The sequence below is a fragment of the Hippoglossus stenolepis genome, chromosome 20 (genome assembly GCF_022539355.2).
Source record: "Hippoglossus stenolepis isolate QCI-W04-F060 chromosome 20, HSTE1.2, whole genome shotgun sequence".
In the NCBI taxonomy this organism is placed as follows: domain Eukaryota; kingdom Metazoa; phylum Chordata; class Actinopteri; order Pleuronectiformes; family Pleuronectidae; genus Hippoglossus; species Hippoglossus stenolepis.
In genome coordinates this window covers 15,752,036-15,774,138 of record NC_061502.1, presented here as the reverse complement: position 1 = coordinate 15,774,138, position 22,103 = coordinate 15,752,036, and the positions used below count along the sequence as shown (strand labels likewise).

At 41.0% G+C, this 22,103-nt stretch overlaps 2 protein-coding genes across 3 annotated transcripts in view; one reads left to right on the top strand and one right to left on the bottom strand.

Annotated features, from left to right (window-relative positions):
* pdia6 (protein disulfide isomerase family A, member 6) overlaps nt 1-3,556 on the top strand; it is a 6,341-nt gene extending 2,785 nt beyond the window's left edge. The window contains exons 5-13 of one of the 2 annotated variants that reach the window (XM_035144256.1): nt 1-96; nt 189-322; nt 671-785; nt 1,535-1,675; nt 1,929-2,013; nt 2,169-2,241; nt 2,322-2,480; nt 2,588-2,684; nt 2,904-3,556. The exon at nt 1-96 is cut by the window's left edge and continues 11 nt beyond it. In XM_035144256.1, the coding sequence (XP_035000147.1) occupies nt 1-96; nt 189-322; nt 671-785; nt 1,535-1,675; nt 1,929-2,013; nt 2,169-2,241; nt 2,322-2,480; nt 2,588-2,684; nt 2,904-2,975 (972 nt within the window). In that variant the 3' untranslated portion in view covers nt 2,976-3,556. Of the gene's footprint in view, nt 97-185; nt 323-670; nt 786-1,534; nt 1,676-1,928; nt 2,014-2,168; nt 2,242-2,321; nt 2,481-2,587; nt 2,685-2,903 lie in introns of both variants that reach the window. The other variant, XM_035144255.1, reaches the window with a different exon arrangement.
* Nucleotides 3,472-14,269, bottom strand: hpcal1 (hippocalcin-like 1). Its single transcript, XM_035144257.2, has 4 exons — nt 13,937-14,269; nt 6,550-7,051; nt 5,253-5,358; nt 3,472-4,237 (listed from the first exon to the last, which is right to left on the bottom strand). The coding sequence occupies exons 2-4, from the start codon at nt 6,925-6,927 to the stop codon at nt 4,140-4,142; spliced, it is 582 nt and encodes a 193-aa protein (XP_035000148.1). The 5' UTR covers nt 6,928-7,051; nt 13,937-14,269; the 3' UTR covers nt 3,472-4,139.
* Between the last annotated feature and the right edge of the window lie 7,834 nt (nt 14,270-22,103).

Here is a 22,103-nt window from a genome sequence, read left to right as displayed (position 1 = left end):
AGTCAGGCCATCGTGGACGGAGCCATGAACTCTTTGCGGAGTCTGGTGAAAGATCGGCTGAGCGGCAAATCCGGCAGCTCTGGCTACAGCAAACAGGTAGATCCAGCAGTGCACCTTGCAGTAGCTTTTTATTGCAGCTGTTTGAAACTGTGAAGTTGGTTAAGTCACGCTCAACTGCCTCCTAGCAGAGTGGCGGCGGCGGCGGCGGCAGCAAGGAGGACGTAGTGGAGCTCACCGACGACAACTTTGACAAGTTGGTGCTGGAAAGTGATGATGTGTGGCTGGTGGAGTTCTTCGCCCCCTGGTGTGGACACTGCAAGAAGTAAGTTTGGTTCCTGACACAGCTCACATGAACATATCACAGTACAGCAGAGGTTTGCTGCTCTAAACCCTGAAATGTGATGTTTGAAATACTAAATAACAGTTTTTTCTTTTTGGAAACCAAAACAAGCTCTGCAGATTATCCATGCAGTCCTCAGTGAATAAACTGCTATTCTTTCAGCAGGAAGTAATCCCTAATAAAACTGTTCAGACGTCAGAGCTGTTGTGTTCCAAATTCATTGGATTTGTCCGGCTTTCCTCTGCCAACCTCATATTGTGGAATTGAACTCTGAGTGCACTGCATCATCCTCAGTTTTTCTCAACCATCGCTCCCTTCTGTTGTTGACAGCCTGGAGCCTGAGTGGGCGGCTGCAGCCACAGCTGTGAAGGAGCAGACCAAGGGCAGAGTTCGCCTCGGAGCTATGGATGCGACTGTACACCAGGCTGTGTCCGGCCGCTACGGGGTGAGTAGGACAAGAAATAATGTGGTACATGGAAACACGATTCAGATACTAACTTCTGTACTTGTAGATGCAAATTAACTAGAATAGCACTGCAAGATAGAAGTAAAACATTTGCTAAGCGATTTAACTAAATTTAAAGAAACCCTTTGTAGCGTTCACTGAGTAACAGCGCCCTCTGCAGCCCCACGTGTTGATAAATTCTGTGTCCGAGCTATTAAGTGGCTTGAGATCTGACAGCGTACTGTCAGTGAACTGAAACACAACTGAACGGTTGATATTACCCATGATCCCCGGCTTCCTGTACCAGAAGAGCTGCCGCTGTTACAAATCCAACAAACTCTGGTTAAGAATTCTTCATATTTTACAAGTTTCCTGGAGATAAACACTGGTTTCTAATGACCTGAAGTATTTTTAACTGATCTTCAGTTTAGCTTTACTCTTCAACTTCATCTTTACTTTCTGCTGCAGCTCGTAGGTCTGACACTGTGACTGTAGCTGCAGCTTCTTTTATGTGGCAGTCACATAAAAGAAGAGCACAAAGTTAATGATCCACAGCAAAGTCTTTAAAGACTTTTATTACAGTTTACATAACCGATTTTTAATATTACAGCTGAAGTCCTTCCATTAAAAGACATATCAGGTTAAATAGAATCATTAAAATATATCTTTACTGTACTCAATCCCTAATTAAATTTCAATATGGAGCCATCTACTGCCAGAAATGAAGAAATGTGTGTTTGTGTGTGTAGATCCGTGGGTTTCCCACCATCAAGATTTTCCGCAAAGGCGAGGAGCCCGAGGATTTCCAAGGAGGCCGCACCCGTGGCGAAATCATCGAGAGAGCCTTGGATCTGTTCTCTGACAACGCTCCTCCTCCTGAAACGCTGGAGGTCAGTGCAGTAGAGTGTTTGTATTGTTGGATGCACGTGTGACGGTTTATAGATCACGAAGCAGGTCAAGCACCAAGCTTAAGTCCTTTTCTCACATGAACTCCAGAAACCTGTCTGGACAACTTGGTCCGATCTTGTTTTTCCAAGTTGTCATCTTTGTCGACGTCTTCTAAGTGTATGGCAGCAGTTTTTCAGCCTGAGATATGTGTCTTCTTGTATATGTGAGGTTCTTTATTGTAAATTCTGGTTTCAGATTCTCAGTGAAGACGTCTTGAAGAAGACGTGTGAGGACAGTCAGTTGTGTATAATTGCCGTCCTGCCTCACATCCTGGACACAGGTGAGACCAGACACCCCCCCCGACTCTGAGGCCATTGTCAATACTTCAGAAATATGACTAATTATACCAAGTAGAAAGAAAACACAAATGAGACTTAAGACCCTTTTTTAAAATTCCTGAATCACTCACCATCCACGTTCCTTGTGTCTTTACAGGTGCAGCTGGTAGAAACGGTTATCTGGAGGTGATGGTTAAGATGGCTGACAAGTACAAGAAGAAGATGTGGGGGTATGGATGAGCATGGATTATTATTATTATTATGATTATTACTATTACTATCATTATTCTAATGACTGATCCTTTGTCAGCTGGCTGTGGACTGAGGCAGGAGCTCAGATGGACCTGGAGGCCTCTCTGGGTATTGGTGGATTTGGCTACCCCGCCATGGCCGCCATCAACACACGCAAGATGAAGTTTGCTCTGCTGAGGGGCTCCTTCAGTGAGACTGGCATTCATGAGTTCCTCAGGTAGGGGGCGCTGTTGTCAGAACTTGTTTCACTGAAGCAATGTCATGTAAAACCCATCTCAAGTGTCGGCTGAATGATGACGTTCACCCGTTTCTTGCTCTCCTCAGGGAGCTCTCTGTGGGCCGTGGCTCTACCGCCACACTGGGAGGTGGCGTCATGCCCAAGATTCACGCTGTTGAACCCTGGGACGGCAAAGACGGACAGGTGAGTGGGAGAATCCCAGCTGCCTCGTGGTTTCATTCAGAGCAGTGCGAAATGAGAAGCAAGCCGCTCTGCAGCCGGTGCTGTTATTTGTCTCACTTCAGCAAGAGTCTTACAGGCATTCTGTTAAAAGTACAAACGATCTAAAACTGTTGCGTTAAGTATCTGCAAACAGATCAGATTTACTAACTGTCTTTACTTTACACTCTTCGTCATCTTCAGCTTCCTGTGGAAGAGGACTACGACCTCAGTGACATAGACCTAGATGACATCTTTGAGAAAGTTGAGTTATGAGTCCAAAACGGGGCGGGATCTGATCCTGACTGGTTGGGTCCTGCGCGACCCACCCCCCTCTCCTGTGGACGAGCGGGAGTCCTGGTCGCCCAGTTACTGAAATACTCCAGAAAAGACACGAGACACCTGCAGTTTCTCTACATCATCTTTGGACAGGAAGAATATGAGGGGGGTGAAGTTGTCATGTCCCTGAAGTGAACTCTCGAACCTGCTGAACAGAAGAAGCTGCGTATTTATACGACCGCCACCCTCTGAGAGGAGGAGTGAGGAGTTTCTGAATGTGGCATCGCAGTTATTCAAGTCCCTTCTTCCGCCATCTTCAAGCACCTTCTCTAGGATTCTACTTGTCAGAGTAACACTTCAATGTCCAGTCTGGTGTTTTCTAAATATACCTTTTTCTTTTTCCTTCTCTTTTTAAATCAGTGAACGTTGAGAATCTTAGTGGGTTTGGCCCCATGTCTGTCCCGGACAAGGGAATACTGTGGGACTTCTTGTGTATATTTTTCTTACACGACTTTATTTCAATTGTGTGAAAACAAAATGACGTTTTTGTTACAAAAATAAAAAGGAATTAAAAACAATCACGGGCTTCCTTATTCACGTAAACTGTTACAATATCAGAAAACACGTATCACTGAGCGCATGCAAATACCAAAGGCATATAGAGCTCGTTCAGAACGGCGACTTGTCGATATCCTGAACAACCGATTCAATCAAATTATACCAACTGACGTAATTAGTTTTCCTCTTCATGTAACATAACAGGACTCATAATACTTGCAAGCATATAATCCAGTCAGTATAAATATATATGGCACAGCAAGGCGAGGGAGGGGGGGAGAAGCTTATACACAGACTCGAGCAAGTTCAACGTCCACAGAGGAAAAAAAACAACAAGAAATCAATTATCCATTCATGTAAACATTAAGACAGTGGAGTGTAGATAAACTGAAAGGGTTGTGTGGTGACGACCGAGCAGCACGAAGCTGTGTGTGTGTGTGTGTGTGTGTGTGTGTGTGTGTGTGTGTGTGTGTGTGTGTGTGTGTGTGTGTGTGTGTGTGTGTGTGTGTGTGTGTGTGTGTGTGTGTGTGTGTGTGTGTGTGTGTGTGTGTGTGTGTGTGTGGAGGTTGGAGAGAGCGTGCGTGAGCGTTCATGTCTCTGCCCTCAGAACTGACGAGAGGCTCCCTGATCGGACTGCAGCAGTCTGACGATGGACGGGTCGCTCTTGGCACCTTTGATGAACTCCTCCAGCGACAGTCTACCTGTGGAGCAGAGACCGAAAGGAATAAAGAAAGATCTCAAAATCCAGATTTTTCATTTTCAGCTCAAATAACAAAAATATAACCGGTGCTTCCCCCAAGAAAACTACACATTTCTTAAATTATAATAAGCTGACATTAACCTTTTTGTTCAGTCATACATGCCTGTCCAGTCACATCAACCAGCAGGGGGTGTCACTGAGCCACTAAATCTGTTTCACAAATTCTTTCAGCGAATTGACAAACACACAAAAAGTAACAACTGAGCAGCACATTCCTTAAAAAGTGGCTATTTTAAGAATCTTATGTAATGTTTACTGATGTCAACACTGAGAAATTGGTTCTAAGAATATTTTTAAAATGTCGGTAGCTAGGTATGACTATGATATTAATGAAATGAAACAAAACACAATTATTGCCTCTATTTTAACACTTTTTTTAGTATCTAAATATTTAAACTAAACTATAAATATTTACTAAAGTGCATTTTATAACTACAGGGGTATTAAAACATATTTCATCTTTTAGTAGTTATTACTATGAAATGTGCTGCACTTGAGTTGTGACATATTGATTATTTTGATATTGATCTATTGCACTATTTAAATATTCTATACATGACTTAACATTTGTATTTGTTTTATATTGCAAGTAAAATCTCTAAGCAACCGAAGATAAAAATAAAAAAACGCAAAAATTCATGTAAGTTTGCACTTCCTGTTTTTCTGTCGGTCAGCATCTGTTTACGTTGCGTCAGAAGTGGAGGTTAAGTGACTCTATGGAACCACGTGATGTTATTAAACCTGAGCCACAGACACTCACTCTGACCTTCAGACTTTCTGAACCTCCTGCTTCAAAACATCCTGAGCTGCCTCATGCTCTAGATATTGAACCGTGACACGTCCAATACATTCAGGACAGGGAGACGCGGGACATGATTCAAGGACATTTGTTCAGGATGTTTCTCCATAAAAACATCCACAAAAACATCCAAAATGAAAGCGAACACGGATCTTACCATCATTATCAATGTCCATCTGTCTGAAGATCTTATCTGTCCTCTTCTCTGGTGTCGACTCATCCTCAGGCATCTTCATCACCGACGACACCATCTTGTAAATTGCCTACAAACGACATTCATTAAGAAATAAGAATAATAATTCTGAATTTTTTTTGTCGTCTGTGTGAAGCTCTCAGGCGTCACAGATGAAAAATTACTTCTGCTGTTGCACTCGCTGCTCAATTCTCTCACCAGGGCTTTTTTTTTCCAACGTTCATTTGTATCCACAAACAGCGGACTGAGCCAATATTGATATGGCCCTGCAGGCTGCTCAGCTCACCATATTGGAAGAGTAAATATAGCCCCGGTGATAAGACAAGAGAAAGGGCAGCCTGCATTCGTGACGCCAGGTGAAAGTATCTTATGAATTCAGACCCGGAGATCAGCCGTCACACAGGAAACTAAAGTCTGTTTTGCATATGACTGAAAAAAACCAAACAATGATCATCTCCAGCTGCAGAGATTGGAGGAGAGAGGATCCGCTGCTTGTCCTGAACTCAGTGTCTTTACCGACCACATAGTGAATCTACTGCGTTAATCAAGAAAGTAGCCGTCAGCTTAATTGATAATAAAAATAACTGTAAGATGCAGCCTGAGTAGGACAGAGTATTAGGACCATATTGAAGGGAATAAAAATCAAGAATAAGGTCACGATTATGATGATAAAGTCATAATATTATGAATAGAATATAATATAGAATATAAATTCTTAATACAGTGAGAACAAAGTTTTAATATTATGATAATAAAGTCATAATATTATGAGAATAAAGTGGTAGCATTAAGTCATGTTATGATATTAATATTATAATAAAGTTTAAATTGTATCAATATTTATTCTTGAAATATGATTGTATTCTCAAAATATTATGACTTTATTATCATAATATTACCATGTTATTATCAAAATGATTCCCTCTGAGTGGCCGTAATACTCTGAATCTGTAGAACAAGTGAAACATTAGTTTATATTTAGTTTTAAATAAACGATATTTCATATTTTATTTATGTAAACTCAGCTTAAAATGTGCTGAGAGAGAGAAATGAGATTAGATATCTACGTTTACGTCTGGCTTCCATCAGAGGAAAAATTCAAATTCAGGTAAAAGTATTTAAATTTACCAAACTAACATGTAAATTAGCATTAACTAAGATTAAAGCCTATATTAATAACACATTTAGATGAGAGGAAGCCGATTATGATGGAATATAGAGCACATCCATGAAAACCTGCTCATTCAGTTCACATCCTCACCTGAACTATCTCCAGCATCTCTGCTCGACTTATGTATCCGTTCCCGTCCAGGTCGTACATGCTGAAGGCCCAGCGCAGCTTCTGCTCCAGCCCGCCGCGAGACGTCACGCTCAGGGCGATGATGAACTCCCTGAAGTCGATGGTGGCATCGCCGTTGGTGTCAAACGTGCGAAAGACGTGCTCGGCGAACTTGGAGGCGTCGCCGTAGGGGAAGAAGTTGGCGTAAATCTTCTTGAACTCCTCCACGGTGAGATGGCCGGTGGGACAGTCCTTGAGGAAACCGCGGTACCACTCCTGCAGCTCGTGGTCGGTGAACTCTGTGTTTTCCCTCAGGTCGTTCAGGACCTCGGGCCTCAGCTTGCTGTTCTGTTTCCCCATGTCACAGCTCGCTCTCGCTCTCTCTCTCTGCAGGCTGATGGGTCGGTTGGCGTCTCTACCTTCTCCTTTCACTCCCTCTGTGCTCTCTCTCTCCACGTCGACGGCTGCTCGGCTTCCTCCGCTCCTGCAGGAGACCAACAACCCTCATTAATATCCTTGTGTGAAAATCATCAATGATTCATCGGTTCAATATTTCCCCCTCAGTTTGCTGCAATGTTTTCTCAGGAAACATCTGCTGAAGACGCTTCTGAGAAACGACGAAAATGGACATATGAGGCGATACAGAGGAAGAAAAGATAAGATTATAAGTATATTGTGTGTGTGTCACTGTATGTGTGTGTGGTGGGAGGTCTGGTCTCCGTGGCTACTTTATTAATCCTCTGGCAGAGCCATAATTTATCAACCCTTCGTGGCAAGGCGCAGAGACAAGTGTCCTGGGGCCTTGTAATTATCAATAAAGCCACTTTCTGAAAGGTCAGGCTGATGCTGTCTGTTGTTACTGAGAGGACCAGATATTCACCTCCACCACAGTTCCCACAATAAAATGCATACTGTAATTGATTCCAAGCAGGTGGGGTTCATGCACTGACAAAAGAGAAACACAAAAGACGACTTAAAAAATACCAACGCAAACACAGACAAATCACCTGGGCCTATTCACCTTTGGTTTCTGTGGTTTGTCTCAATGCTGTTTCCATGGTTATATCCTGCAAAATTGGGTTTATTCATGTATGCAGGGGCATTCATGACTGGGGATATGAGGACGCATAAACACAGCACATCCACAATAAAGCTGTAACAGCATAATAACTATTAGGCGGGAAGCTTTGTGCATCCAAGCCACTGATGAAGCAGAGGCAAACATGTGCTAGGAAGCAAAAAGGTTACGACACCTGCAGGGAAAAATACATATGTGTGCGCGTGTGTTTTCAATTTGAACACGTGCACAACACCTCTTTGTTGCCTTTTGAGAGTTCTGACCTGATTTTAGGGTTCAGGTTACATCAGGTTTAGGTTTGGATAGAGGAACTGAGCCTCTTTCCAATGAAAACACAACAGAGTCATGATCGTAGAATGTATATAAAGATGGACGACGCGTCTCCACTTCCTCCACAAATATCCCGGATATGAACGCTGCCATCTTGTTGTGTTGACGTTGTTTGGAGCCAGAGTCTGTGCAGCAGGGATCGGGGGATGGAGCCGCGGGAGCAAGGTCCAGCAAAGGCTCGACCAAAAAATGAGTCTGCCTCAGCTGTCAATCGTGACGTTAGCACATGATTAACAACCAAATTACAAATAACTCAGTGTGATGAGAAATATTTTAAATCAGAGAAACCATCTTTGAGAAAATGTATTTGACAGGTACTTAGATTTGTTTCATTTGGTCCATGCCCCATCCAATAACATGGAGGAGGCATGATCTATGACCTATTCTGCAACCTGAATAGGGAAGCGTATGGGGCTGGGAAATAGCCACATGATTCATGAAACTAACGTGTGTGTATTTGTTTTGGCGTTGCTGAGTTACTTTCCAAAACGTAGCAGACTTTATTTGTCATAACTTTGGTCCCTAAAGACAAAATATAAAAAGACACGATTTTACTAGAGTTCTACATGAGGACAAATAAAACCAAACAATCGTATCTTCCCAAACAACCGCAAACATTTTAGTATTTACCAACTAAAATCTGTTTTTCATATGAGGTTCGAGAAAAAAATAACCCAGAACGATATTTGGATGAATCACTGAAGTAAAACATGAAAAGTAACAAATGACAGCAATCCTTTGTTTTTGTAGATCTTAGGAAGAAATGGACCAAAACCTGAGCTGATCTTTCACCACATGTATCTGGCAAAGTGGGAGTGGGAGGGACAGAGAGAAAGAGAAGGGATGTGCGGGGGCAGGGAGGAAGAAAGAACGGAAAAAAGTATGACACATAGAAAAGAAAAACTATTTGCAGCTATACTATGTGAGCTGCTTTTCTAATACCAGCGGTTCAATTACATAATAATCCCTCTGAATAACACCTCCACTGCTCGGAGTTACCGATAATGAATTTATGGGAGAGAGGGAGAGAGATGTATTATCCCCATGTTCTCTTTCTTTCAATTATTGAAATCCCATCGCTCCCATCGCGTTATTGGCACCGGAGCGATCCTATCTAGCGTAGAACAAAGCAGAGCGAGTGTGAATCTGAATGAGGTCTTTTCTACACACTGATGCTCCCGTCTTATAATTGTTGCAGCGGTGTAATTTCCTGGAGAGTAACGTGAGACGCGGGTTTGAGAAACAGCTCAAAAGAAATCTGGGCAAACCAGACGCATTATACATTGATGCAGTTCATTTCTCACACTTCACTGTGGATCACGGTGTAACCCCAGACCTTTCCACTCACTCATGTATCAGGCATTAGCTACACATGTTTCTATATCAAACAGAAAGGTCAACTCTAATTACACAAGTGGAGGAAAAAATATTAGAAACGTTACTCTACTGCAGTCCTGTACAAGTTCAAATAAAATACCAGTGAATGAACACAACAACTCAGACTGAATATATCAACGGAAACATTATGGACGTTATGAACTTTGTGTTTCCGCTGAGCGATGTTGCACAATCATCTGAGCTCATCCTCTTTTAATCCTACATCACTAGGATAGAGTCAGAGGAGCCAAGGAGCACAAGTTGTTGTTAGAAGATCTAAAGTTCATCATCATGTTTCTTCATCAAGTGTTCATCACCAGCTGAAGAAAGACCAGAACAAACGTACATCATGGTGTATAAAAGATGGACGACGCGGCTGCCAATTGTGACCTTTCACGCTGTTTTTATAGCATCTAATAACTACAATGTGTACTTTTCAGTTTGGACATGTCCCATCCACTATCATGGAGTATGGAGGGATCTATACTATGACCTATACTACAGCAAGCCACCAGGTGGCGATATAGATGCTTTGGCTTCATTTTGGGGGGGTTTGATGTCGTAAACTCTGGCAGCCAGACGGGGTCAACCATTATGAACAGAGATCCAGATGTTACTGGTGTGATGTTCAGGTCATCCATGCCTGCACCCCCCACCTCCGGAGAGAGAAGCCCTGAACAAAGAATGGCTGGAACCCTGTGTGCAGCATGTGGCTGAAAATATTACTGGTCCACAATATAGTGTTGGTGGGTGATTAGCTTTGGTACCAGTGCAGTATGGTTGTAAAAGATTAATAAACATGTCGAATTCTCCAGCTCCATCATGTATGAATTATATTTTACATCTGGTGTTTCAGCCCGGCAGCTTTCTTCAAGAGTTAAAACATATGAACAATGTGTTCATCATCAAATCACACCTGATACGTATCAGACCGTCTATCAGTGCATGTTGTAAATGCATCTGTAGACACTAGGAAGTGTGGTTCTGTCATGAGTGACGACTCCATAGTTTATTGTAGTTTTATTGACTCTCTATACTGTCTTATTGTGTTATACTATGTTTTATACTGGATAAATACTATGTTGTTAAACTGGCTTATAAGTTATTAGTCTTTTTATACTGTTTTTATGTTTGTCTTATTGTTATAAACAGTATAAAAATAGATTTGTACAAATTATTATGGCTGAAAACAGAGCAAATCTCACATTGTAGGATTTTGTGTGTTTGCCGTAGTATCTAACAATCCTCTGAAAGACACAGAGCAGGACCCACGCGAATAAAAGAAAGGCTCAACGTGACAGTGTAATATCATTGTCTGCTGACTGTGTTTTCACTTGGCAGTGGGATAAATCACACGCCGCCCTGCAGGCACGACCGGAGTCCTTCCGCTCCAACATGCAACAGGATGAGGAAGCGACAGCACCTCCTCAGCCTCGACGGTCACATGGACTTTTCCAGGACAGCTCAGTGCAGGCTGAGCTGGAGCAGACGTAGAAATATGGGCGTTGCTACTTATTCCCTCAAACACACGAAGCCACACAAAAAAAAAAAGACTCCAGAAGATTCCAGGCTAAAAAAAAGTGCCGCCCTGACTTTTCAAGAAGCCGTGAAGCTAATTAAAGAGTTTACTTCGAAGAAGAGAGCGAGTGAGCGCTGAAATATGCTCATTAAACCCTAAAGCTAAAGTAGACTCCCCCAAATAAAATGTGTGATGCAATTGAGGCTGTATTATTGTAACGCAGTCTTTTAGGAAAACAGGGAGAAGATCAGACGATTTTAAGGCATTTGATCAAACTTATTCTTAGATGTAAATTACTTACTAATCCCATGTGACATATTGCTGCAAGAAAACAGACAGATTGGTTGTTTTTAAATCATGTCTCACTGAGTATACAGGGTCATTAGTGTTATGTTTTTCCATTTGTGCTTGTAAAGAGTAAGCACAACCCACAGCGCATACGCACACATAGCTGCATTTGAGATTTCACAGGATGTTTTATGTGTTTTCACAGCTGGAGCCTGTCTCTGACCTATTCTGGTGGATTTTAAGTTGCTGCACTTTTTGCAATGTGGTCAGAAATAACTCTGAGTCGCTGCTCTGACGTCCCCGTGACCTCCTCCTCTGCTGAGAGAACCGCGCGCTCGCTGCCTTGACTCGCACGGAAAGTTGCCAGAGAAGTTCACAAGCTGCGAACGCACAGTCGGAGCACGTCGCTTGATACACAACAGCCCATCGATACTGCCATTCAGAGTTTGCGATTCCCCGCCGATTCCACAGCAACAGCCTCTCTCCTTGTCCCCCATTTCCAGTTTTTCCACTGGGCTCCTGCTCGTCTAACGAAACCAAGCATCCCCAAGCATCCCCCCCCACCCCCCCAAAGCTTCGATGGGGACTGTGTAAACCCATGAACAGGCCACTTTCACTGCTGTTTGCCATTCTCAGGCCCACCTCATTTCCTGGGTAATGGCTTGTCATAACAAAGAAAGCCTTTCTTCTTTTCCCAGATGCTCATTACTTTGTGTACGGCGAAGATGGAATTCCGTGAAAGGAGAGGTGAAGGGTGTGTGTGTGTTTGGATGCATACAAGCACACAAATGCACATGAGGTGGGGTGAGGGGGGGGAGTCAGGCTGTAAAAAACCCTGAGTGGTACATCCACAAAACACGACACACACAGCTGAGAGAGCTGTGCCTCAGTTGGTGATTTAGTGAGACCACTCGTGTCCAGGTTTAAACCCAAATGTTTAAACTAATCGTTTCATTTGCAACGAAATTTAAAGAATGAATTGTTTAAGTGCATTTAAGCACAATATTCACTGGTTCCAGCTTCTATATTGTGAATATTTTCTGTTTTTCTTTCCTATTCTAAGATTGTAAATCAAACATGTTTGGGTTTTAGACTCTAGGTTGGACGAGACAATATGTCCCCTTGTACTCTTGGACATTGTGATTTACATTTATCGACTGTAAGACAGAACCAACTGTCAAAATAATCGTAATAAATAACAAAATAACAATAAATGAGTTTGTTTGTGATGTGATGAGCATAAACAACCCCAAAATAGATCTGACTGTACGATTCATGATGACACAGAGACGTCAGAGTCACAGATCATTTCCCATCGTCAACGCTGCGTAAACAAGACAGAAAATACTTTACGCCGTGTCCGTGTTGTGCCTCTTTTGAATGAAATGTAAATGAAAGAAACTGATATGGTCGGTTGCACAGAACGGCCGCAGACTTCCCATGGTGCGTGCAGCCTGCTGTGCTGTGGCTGAGCAGAGAGCACTCACTGGCTGCAGCCTCCGTGCACTGCCGGTGTAACCGCGAAGGCATCAGGTGGGTGAGGAGTCGGGCCGGGCGTTCGAGGAGGAGACACAGAAAAATGAGCTCTCCGGTTATTCCTCGCTCGCAACGCCGCTTCGCAGCAGTTTCTCTGAACTGGTGTCAGCGAACATCGTGCACTGGATCAGGATGAAGTCCCCTGACACGCCAGTAGTCAAGGCAACAGGATAGCACTAAGGTTTATGAGAGGGAGGCGATGTAACCATCAATCTGGGGCGAGAGCAGGGCAGGAGATTTATCAAGACTCAAGAGAAACAACTGCATTTTTTATGTGCGTGTTTAAAATGCTGCTTGATCTCAAACAGTGATTTTCTCCTTCTGTTCAGCATCATGCTTGATATTGTGAAGTGCACACGATCCTATATTTTGTGTCCTAGATGTCACTCTTGTTTACAACTGAAGCATTTACAACTTGTTTTTATTATGGCACCGAGTTTGTTCGATGTTTTCCCCCCATTTGAAGTGGGTCTTTTTGAATTTGGCTTAAAGTTGACATGATGGCTGATTATTAAAAAGCCCCAACGCTGCAGTGTATTAGTTTAAATGGGATGACTGGCATTAACAATTATAGCAACACACAAAGTTTGAAGGGTCCCATCACAACTTCATTTACTATATATGGTATCTTATCTTTAAAACTAAATATTAGTTTATCGACTGTATAAACATTGTATAAGCGATATGATTTAAATTCTTATATTTCTGTTCTAATATTGTCTAATGTTGTGTGATCTTCAAACTGCTTCTCTTTTCTTTAACTTTTAAAGCATTTTACAACTGTATTTGTGAAAACTGTGACATAAATAATGATTATTATTATTATTATTATTATTATAAGGCATCATATTGTGATTACATGAACATAAGTGACCATTCTACAAATCCCTGAGTAATTCAGAGTCCTTTCTTTTAGGAAGCAGTCAATAAAAATGTCATCATCTGAGCTGGATTTATTCAGAAGAGTCGAATTAGTTTCAAATCCAGATCACGACTCGACAAATTCACTCCCACAGCATCATCGGCCACTTTTAGACCACTGCAATGTCGATGAAGGAAAATCTGAATAGTGTGATGAAGATGCGTACAGTGTTTCCTCAGCCTGTGTTTACAGTGTGTGAGAAGTAGGCTCGTCCTTATGGGTGTAGCCCTTCCTCCCCCTCCTCTCTCCTGGGGACATTAACTGGAGAACACTTTGAAAAGTATCCTTTCTAATTGAATTCAAAGTCACGTAAACTCACCTCTTTGAAGGGATATCAGCTTGTTGAAGGGAAAGTCCACTTCTCCTCCCTCCAAACTTCACAGTCTGAACTTCTCACCTCCTCCTGCTGCTCCTGCTCGAACTCCAGGATGGTCCAAGATGTCTGACACGTCACGAGCCGGGAAACGAGCACGTGTGGGTTTTATCAGAAAGGTGTGACCGGTGTGTGTGTGTGTGTGTGTGTGTGTGTGTGTGTGTGTGTGTGTGTGTGTGTGTGTTTTAAAAAGAAAGCCTCTGGTCTGGTCGCTGCAGCCTCCAGTTCTCTGCCCGGAGGTTTTTATCATCAGTGGAAGATGTGGCACACAGCTCGGTTTTCATCCGACTCCTCCAAGTCCGAACCAAAGGGGTTTGACTCCGTGTTTCAAAGCGATTACACTTGTTATTTTGACTTCTGGAAGCATGAGTTCGCATCCAAACAACTAGAGAGCGCCAACTAGCGTCGGAAACAAAGGTGACCGGGATTTAAAGATGGTTTTATAAAGATTTACCCACTTGTGAGTGATGTTTTGTGTGTTGGCCCCACCCCCCTGCGCCACGAATGGTTCCGTCCACACTCGCCGCTTCCATCGTAGGAACAGTCGCAGCAGCGTCCTGTGGAAAATGATCACTGGGGACTATTATTAGCTCCATATCTAAAATAAACTGTTCACATTTGAGGGAAAATCTTGATACTAGACGATGCATTCGACCGACTGCACCAAACGTACACGTTATCATGCATTAATCAAGTCATTCTACATTAAACATTTAGATAAAACAATCCAGTTATTCAATAAAATACACGTTGTACTACAGTGTCCTGTAAATAAAGGCTTTACTGGCACGGTTCTATTAATACGATGCTCTAAAGATACATGAAATTAACAAAAAACACATCACTCTTCATAAACCGGCACAGGAAGATCTGTTTCCTTGTTTGATACAATATCTAAAATAAACTGTTCACATTTGAGGGATATTCTTAATTCTAGATGATGCATTCACCGACTGCATCAAACTATCATGCTTTAAGTACTTAAAAAAACAATAATGCTTTATTAAATCTTGAATAAAGCAAAGAAATAATAAAATAGAACACAATATGTACGACAGTTTATTATAAATAGCTGCTTTAATTGCACATTTCTATTATATAGATACATAAAATAAACACAAACACTTCACTCGTTATAAACCAGCACAGGAATATTGGAGAAAGTGTGTTTCCCCTTCGATATCTAAATTAAACTGTTCACATTTGAGGGAGAATTTTGATACTCGATGATGCTTTAATCAATTCAAATAACAGTCATTCTATATTAAATGTGAGATAAAACAAAGCAATTATAGTGCAAAATACAGTATTTACTTCATTTTGTTATAACAAACTGCTTTAATTGCATATTTCTATTATTGAGATGCCAACATCCATAAAGTCAACACAAACACTTCAAGCTTCAAATACCAGCGCAGCGAATACTTGAGAAAATGTTTCCTTGTTGAGACCTCATTCATGTACGATGTCTTAAATTTGAACCTAAAAACAACCCTAAGATATTTAATCCATCCCACGACTCCCTCTAATGTTGTGGGACAAGCTGCACTAGAGAGCGGTGCTATTACACAATCAGGCTATAACCCATTTTCCTCTATTTTCCCACCACACCATGACTCCTCTCACTGAAGATGAGCACTCGTCCATCAGCACCTGTCACACTAACTTCTCTTGTGTTGGCTAAAGTGACACTGCGGGGAGGGCGGTGTGTATGTCAGCATTTCGGCGAGTGGATAAATAATTAACCCCGTGTGTGTGTATGTGTGTGTGTGCGTGTCTTCCTGAAGCCCGACACCTGTTCCTATAAGCACATGGAGTGTTTATCTCCACCTAAGAGTGAGTACAATACAGACGAGGAGGGGAGGAGGGGCTCGTGGCGGTGACAAAGCACTCTGAGGTTGCCTTTGTTGCTTTTGTCAACTTGCAACTCAACACTGACACGGGCCTGTTGCTGCGTCATACAGATAAAAAGCATCAGTGGGACTCCTTTATGAAAGTACTATGGTATACTGTACATTTTCCATTTACCACATAAACCCAAGTTATACTACAAATGAGTGTATATGCACGAACCAAAAACTGATATGATAAAAGACACTTTGTACCATCTTTGACGAGAAGCAAATAAAAGCTGTCAAGGGTCACATGCTATCTTTTTTTAAAAACCTTATAACCTAGATTGCGAGATGCAGTTGACACCTAAGGGAAACTCAAGGGTCACTTTTCATTGCTCTCTCTCAAACGTTTCTTTCTTCCCACATGGAAATTGCGAGATTGCAGTTGAAATCTATGGAAAAAGGTGGTAAGTAAGTGCTCGACAATACAGGTCACATCCATACAGTGTTTCTAAGAAGAGCTCCTCTGTCAAAAGCCGGGAATCGAACCAACTGCAATTAGTGGACGACCTGTGTCTACCTGCTGAATGTCAGTTGTTAGGTATTTCCACACTTGCACAGAATGATAAGATAAGTGTAGAATTCTTCCATAAAATTGGTTAAATATTGAAACTTTCCCATATTGACTCGAAGCAGTCTCCATGACAGCTGAGCATTTTGCACGAGGTGTGGCTGAAAGTCATGAAAGCGATAGTAAGTGGATCTTAAGGGGACAAATTTAAAAAATCAACACATGGCTCCATCTATACTGTGACATTTCACATGTATCTGCAGCGTAGGCATCAAAGACAGAAGCAGAAGTAGAGTGAGAGAGCAACATTGGTTAAGTCCAAGAAGCCCAAAAAAAGAGACTGTAGTTATAAAAGAAAACTGCAGTGAAGCAGAGGTACAACGTTTCTGTCGTCCTGCAGAAACACAATGAACCACAAGAGGCTGCAAACAGCCCTTCAGCCTGCTCCTCCTGCTGCAGCGCTCCTCCTGCAGCTGGATCCCATGACTGCTGGCTGCAATATAAGGGCTCACACAGGCCTGTTGTCACAGGGGCACAGTCGGCCTCCAGCCAATTGCTGCAGAGAATCCTGTGTTTGGTTTTAGTGGCGCCATGTTGTGTCATTTACTGCTCGCTCTGAGAGCAGATTACGATACGGTACCGCTACATAAGCACATGTGATTTACAGGTACATGTATGTTCGAGCACACACCAACATATAAACACGACACACACATTCGCACAGACTACACACACACACACACACACACACACACACACACACACACACACACACACACACACACACACACACACACACACACACACACACACACTTCTCATTCTAAAATCTAAAATGTTTTTCTTTTAAAAAATACGCACATTTCCAAAGTATTAAATGTGTTTGATTACAGTTTAAACCATTGATTTGAGAGTTATGATGATGCTACATTTATCAAGTTCTTGTTACTATGAAATAAACTCTTTTTTGACATAAGAGATTCATTGATTTTGTATAATACTTTCAGAAACCAAGTATTTTTGCTATTTTCCAGATTTGCTATTTAACCCCAGATTTTATTAAAGGCCAGAAAACACTTTAGCAAAAACATTTACGTCATCATGGAATGAAAGGTCTGTCTTCATGCTCTTTCATTATTACTTCACAGGGACTGGACATCATCCCACCGTGGTACAGTGGGTGGTCCAGCAGGATTTTGAACTGCAGTGACCTGAGCTGATTAGATGAACTGTTGTTCAAATCTGTGAGAGAGTTTTGTTTCTCCATAAAACCGTGTTGACCCTCTGTCCTCCATCCATGGCACATGTATGTTTCATCCGAGCAGCTGTAAACGCAGCACACACTCCTCGAGTATTGATCTGTCTATCTTTACATTATGCAGAGTGAGGGGCAATGCTCCCCCCCCTATAGACTCGTCCTCTGTCAATATTTGGGGAACACGTTGCACTGAAATCAAGGTTTAACTTTAGTGAGGGATAATAACATGCCCTTTAAATTAATTTTCAATGTACACCCAGGAACATGTGAGACTTCACCATCTCGATGTCCATTCTCTGGACATTCAGAGGTAAAGTGTCCACCACCATCCCTTTGTTTATTTGTGGGGACTTCTATCAACTTACAAATTGACTTTCATTAATATCTATATGGATCTAGTGTTAAAGGGGTTTAAAGTACCTTCTGAATTATCCTCCCTCAGCTCGGTGGAGCATTTCAGATCGTTTAGATTTAATGGCCCATAACTTTATGGTTTTTATGGTTATGTTACCAGTCCAGAGCCAAACTGCATAGTTAACCAGCTAGTGAATAAAGAGGAACAGCTAGATAATCTGATATTTCCCTGTTGAGTTGGTGTGGACCAAAACAAAGCGAAGAATAGAGATTTGACTTTAACTCAGGTGGTAAGAAATGAGATCTGGTGGATGTGTTAACAGAAAACTCAACAGTTCTACTTTTATTTATACAATAATGCATCAGGGCCATTGTAGGTTGAAAATAAATTAGTAAAACAAATTACAGAAAAACTTTAAAAGTTCAGTGTGTCGAATTTAGCGACATCTAGTGGTGAAGTTTCATGTTGCAGCTGAATACCCCTCACCTCCTCAGTTTGGGCTACTGTAAAAAACATGGTGGCCTCCGTAGAGAGGATTCACTCCAGATTTAAATTCAAAGTATTTAAATATAAAGGGTAAAGAAAACAACACAGCCGAAACACACCAGTGAAAACATCACTAGGATTATTTTATGTTCAAAACGTGGATATTCTCAAAGATTAAAGAGTTAAATTAATGAATAACAAATTTACATTCTACATTCACATGAAGAAATAAAATCACCGTGACCAAAAAAACGTGGACAGTGGACAGTGTTTTGTGGGGTAATGGCTGTGACCATGTGTGATTGAAATCTGTACATGCGACAGTCGATAGGACACGATAAGGCTGCAGACGGTACACTCATGTGGACACGCTGAGACAGACTCCTGATAAGTTCCATGTGCAGTACGACCGGCCGCTCGCTTATCATATTTACACTGCTTCACCTTTTATTGTCCCGTGTTGATAGTGATTACGCTGATTGGACTTTCCTAGAAGTTTCTAGATGAAGAATGATTTTTTGAGCAAATTAATGCATGACTCCAATACCTTGACATTGTATGTGTACAGTGTATGAAATATATTGTGAATGAATCAGTAGCTTTTCTGCCTATTCTGTAATCTACAATACTTATTACTTGGATAATCATCAAGAGTATCTGGTAGTTTATCAGATTACAGATGATTTATGTTTAGTAAAACGCTCACTGCATCATAAATCCAGGTTATGTCATATTACAGGTTTTGTTACAAGAGTTGGTCAGAAAATGACATTTACTCTTGATACCAGTGAGGATGATTTGCACATTATAATAAAGTTCTTTGCATTAGAAGCTGTGAGTCTTCAGCAAAATGATTTATTAATTTGATTGCTTTTCTGATGTGATAACTTTAAATATCGGATACTTGATGTAAATGTCTGTTTCCTAATGGAAAATGTCTCAGCTTTGTGTTTGCCCAACGGTTACAGAACATCCTGCAGCCCAAGCTCTGTCCTGGTTGCAGACTTCTTATCACTACTCTGTTATCACCCTTGCCCCTGATGATACCCTGGACTGTAGCTGTAGATTGCATACAGTAAATGTATCATTTTAAGAATCCTCCACGTTTGTGGTTCTCCTGTAAATACGTGGCAACTTAAGTCCTCATTCGGGACCAAAGAACATCCCTGATGAGACACAACATCAGGTACTGGTTAAGGATTATGGGTTATGTTTGCATGCTGTTCACAATTCAGTAAGCAAAAATATGTTTTCAGCAATAAAGTTTCATGTGCAATGATTTTTTTTTTTTGCCTGATGTTGCAAAAGCAAAAAGCACATTTGAGACAAAACAAAATATTCACAAGTTCAGAAAGTTTCTATCACAATCTATGGTCGGGGAATTTTAATGCTCCTGAGAAGCCAGGCATACTTTTAAAATAAAGATATAACATTAAGATAAAGTAGCTTTCAGTTTTGTTCCACATACACTCCAAACCCAATCTTTATCAACCTCCCCCCCCCCAAAAAAAACCATCTCCTTAAGTGTGCATTATAAGATTCTGTGAGGCAGAAACTCTCCAAATAATGCTTCCTTTCTTTTACCAAAAGTTACATTTCTCTATAATTTATTTAAATATTTTTTCACAAACATTTGGCAGCTTGGTTGTTGAGAAATCAATTCCTAAATCCTGAGATTCTCAATATTTGAATTATCAGTATTTTTTTGCTCGACAGGGATTCCTGCATATGTGAATCTTTAGTCAATGTACAGCACACACAGTACACGTATACATGCATGTACTGTGCGTGCTGTACAGTACGTGATAAACTTCATACAGTGACTGTCAGCTGAGCTTTTATTAGTCTGGGTCTAAAGTTCCATCGGTTGGTTCCTGATAAAGTTGAAGAAGAATATGACACTGAGTGACTGGTGGTTTATGACACAGTGATACCCTGTGCCTGACTTCATTGTGTCTGGACTTTCAGCCAATGTTTACTCAACCAGATTGACTAATAGGTCAGTAAACTGTAGGTAAATGTATTTCAAACTGCATTACAGCTACAGTATTTCTTTGTGGTAATTAAATCCTGTGTACATGAAGTTTTTTGCATACTCACTTTTACACATAATGCAACATAGACATATGCATCTGTCTTCTAGAAGTTGTTGCACTGGTATAAAGACCTGTCAGTTTATGTAAAATGGGCTTGAAGACATGAAGCAGCAAATTAATGTTTGTTTCTTTGTTTCCGTAATGAAAGTTACAGCAACCAAAATCAGAAGAGCAAATAAAAAAATCTGCAGACCACAATACGCAATAATAGGTTTTAGATCTTATCTGTCCAATATTAAGCAAATTATATACAAGCAAATAAACAGATTATAATTCAATGATTATTACTAAGAGTCAGTATTCTGGTGTATCCTGACAATAAACCTATAGTGGGTATACTGTAATTTAAATAAAATAATAATTTTGTTCACATTTAGATCATGAATTGTGACTTCAAAGCAAATGAACATATGATCAATTTAGCTATAATTACTATTGACAATATTCATAAAAAAGATTGTAGTAATGATCTTTTAAGATCCAGCATTAAGTGATAGTGATAGTACAGAAAGACATGGACAGACAGGACGATGACTTGTCCTTCCTACTGTGATTTGTACTGTTTGCATTCGAGGAGATGTATTTGTTCCCTTTCCAAGCAAAAGGGGATTGAGTGCAAATTGGAGTGAACTGTTCAATGTGCCAGGGACATACTGTATGTCTGCATGCACACGATAAATCTGCAAACAAAGTGGGGCTGGAAACTCACTTTCCCCTTTGAAGGAGACGTCCTGTCCAATTTCTTTGCACCTTAAAGAAATTGAACTGAATGAGAAAAGACGCATCACACAAATGTTCACAAATCGGTCCGAACAGCAAAGTGTACATCAGTCCAAATAAGATCATAATGTCCCAGAATGATTCTACATTTTATATTTGTTGTCTGAAGGGATGGGTATTGGAAATTAGCCTTTGATACAAATGCTGTGATGGATTGCATTGGATTATTGCTGTGTAATTATCTATGTATTGTATATATCCCTATGAAATAGGCATTAAAATAATAAATAATAAAATAGTAAAATGTTTATTTTGCAGGTTTTGTTAGGGGATGAGCATTTGCATTTACAATACTGAATAAAATGACATTTCTTTGCTTTAGAAGCTGAGAGACTGAAAACCATCAGCACCAACAGCCAGCCACAGATTTATTAATTGATTTATTAATTCGATACCTTCTCTGATATCAAAACGTTGAATTTCTGCTACTTTATGTAAATGTATTACCACATGATTTTTAGCTGACAAAGCTGATGATGACATCCAGGCTGTCACTGTAAATGTACATTGTTCCTAATGACTTACCTGGTAAAATAAATGTTTGCTGATTTGGCAAACTGTAGCACAACAGTCCATACTGTAGGGTTGGGAAACGTGATCAACAGATAATCAGTGATTACACAGGAGCAAATCATAGATCGTGTAATGTGTGCACTCCTCTATCTCTTTCCAATTGTCCTGTGCATGTGATCATGCAGTTTGATCATGCAGTTTGATCATGCAGTTTGATCC

What these genes read in the sequence shown, in the direction of transcription:
- hpcal1 (XM_035144257.2), bottom strand. Translation starts at nt 6,927, where the DNA reads ATGGGGAAACAGAACAGCAAGCTGAGGCCCGAGGTCCTGAACGACCTG. An exon ending in AGATGCTGGAGATAGTTCAG is followed by an intron (nt 5,359 to 6,549) that starts GTGAGGATGTGA and finishes TGTCGTTTGTAG; the next exon opens with GCAATTTACAAGATGGTGTC. An exon ending in GATGGACATTGATAATGATG is followed by an intron (nt 4,238 to 5,252) that starts GTAAGATCCGTG and finishes TCTGCTCCACAG; the next exon opens with GTAGACTGTCGCTGGAGGAG.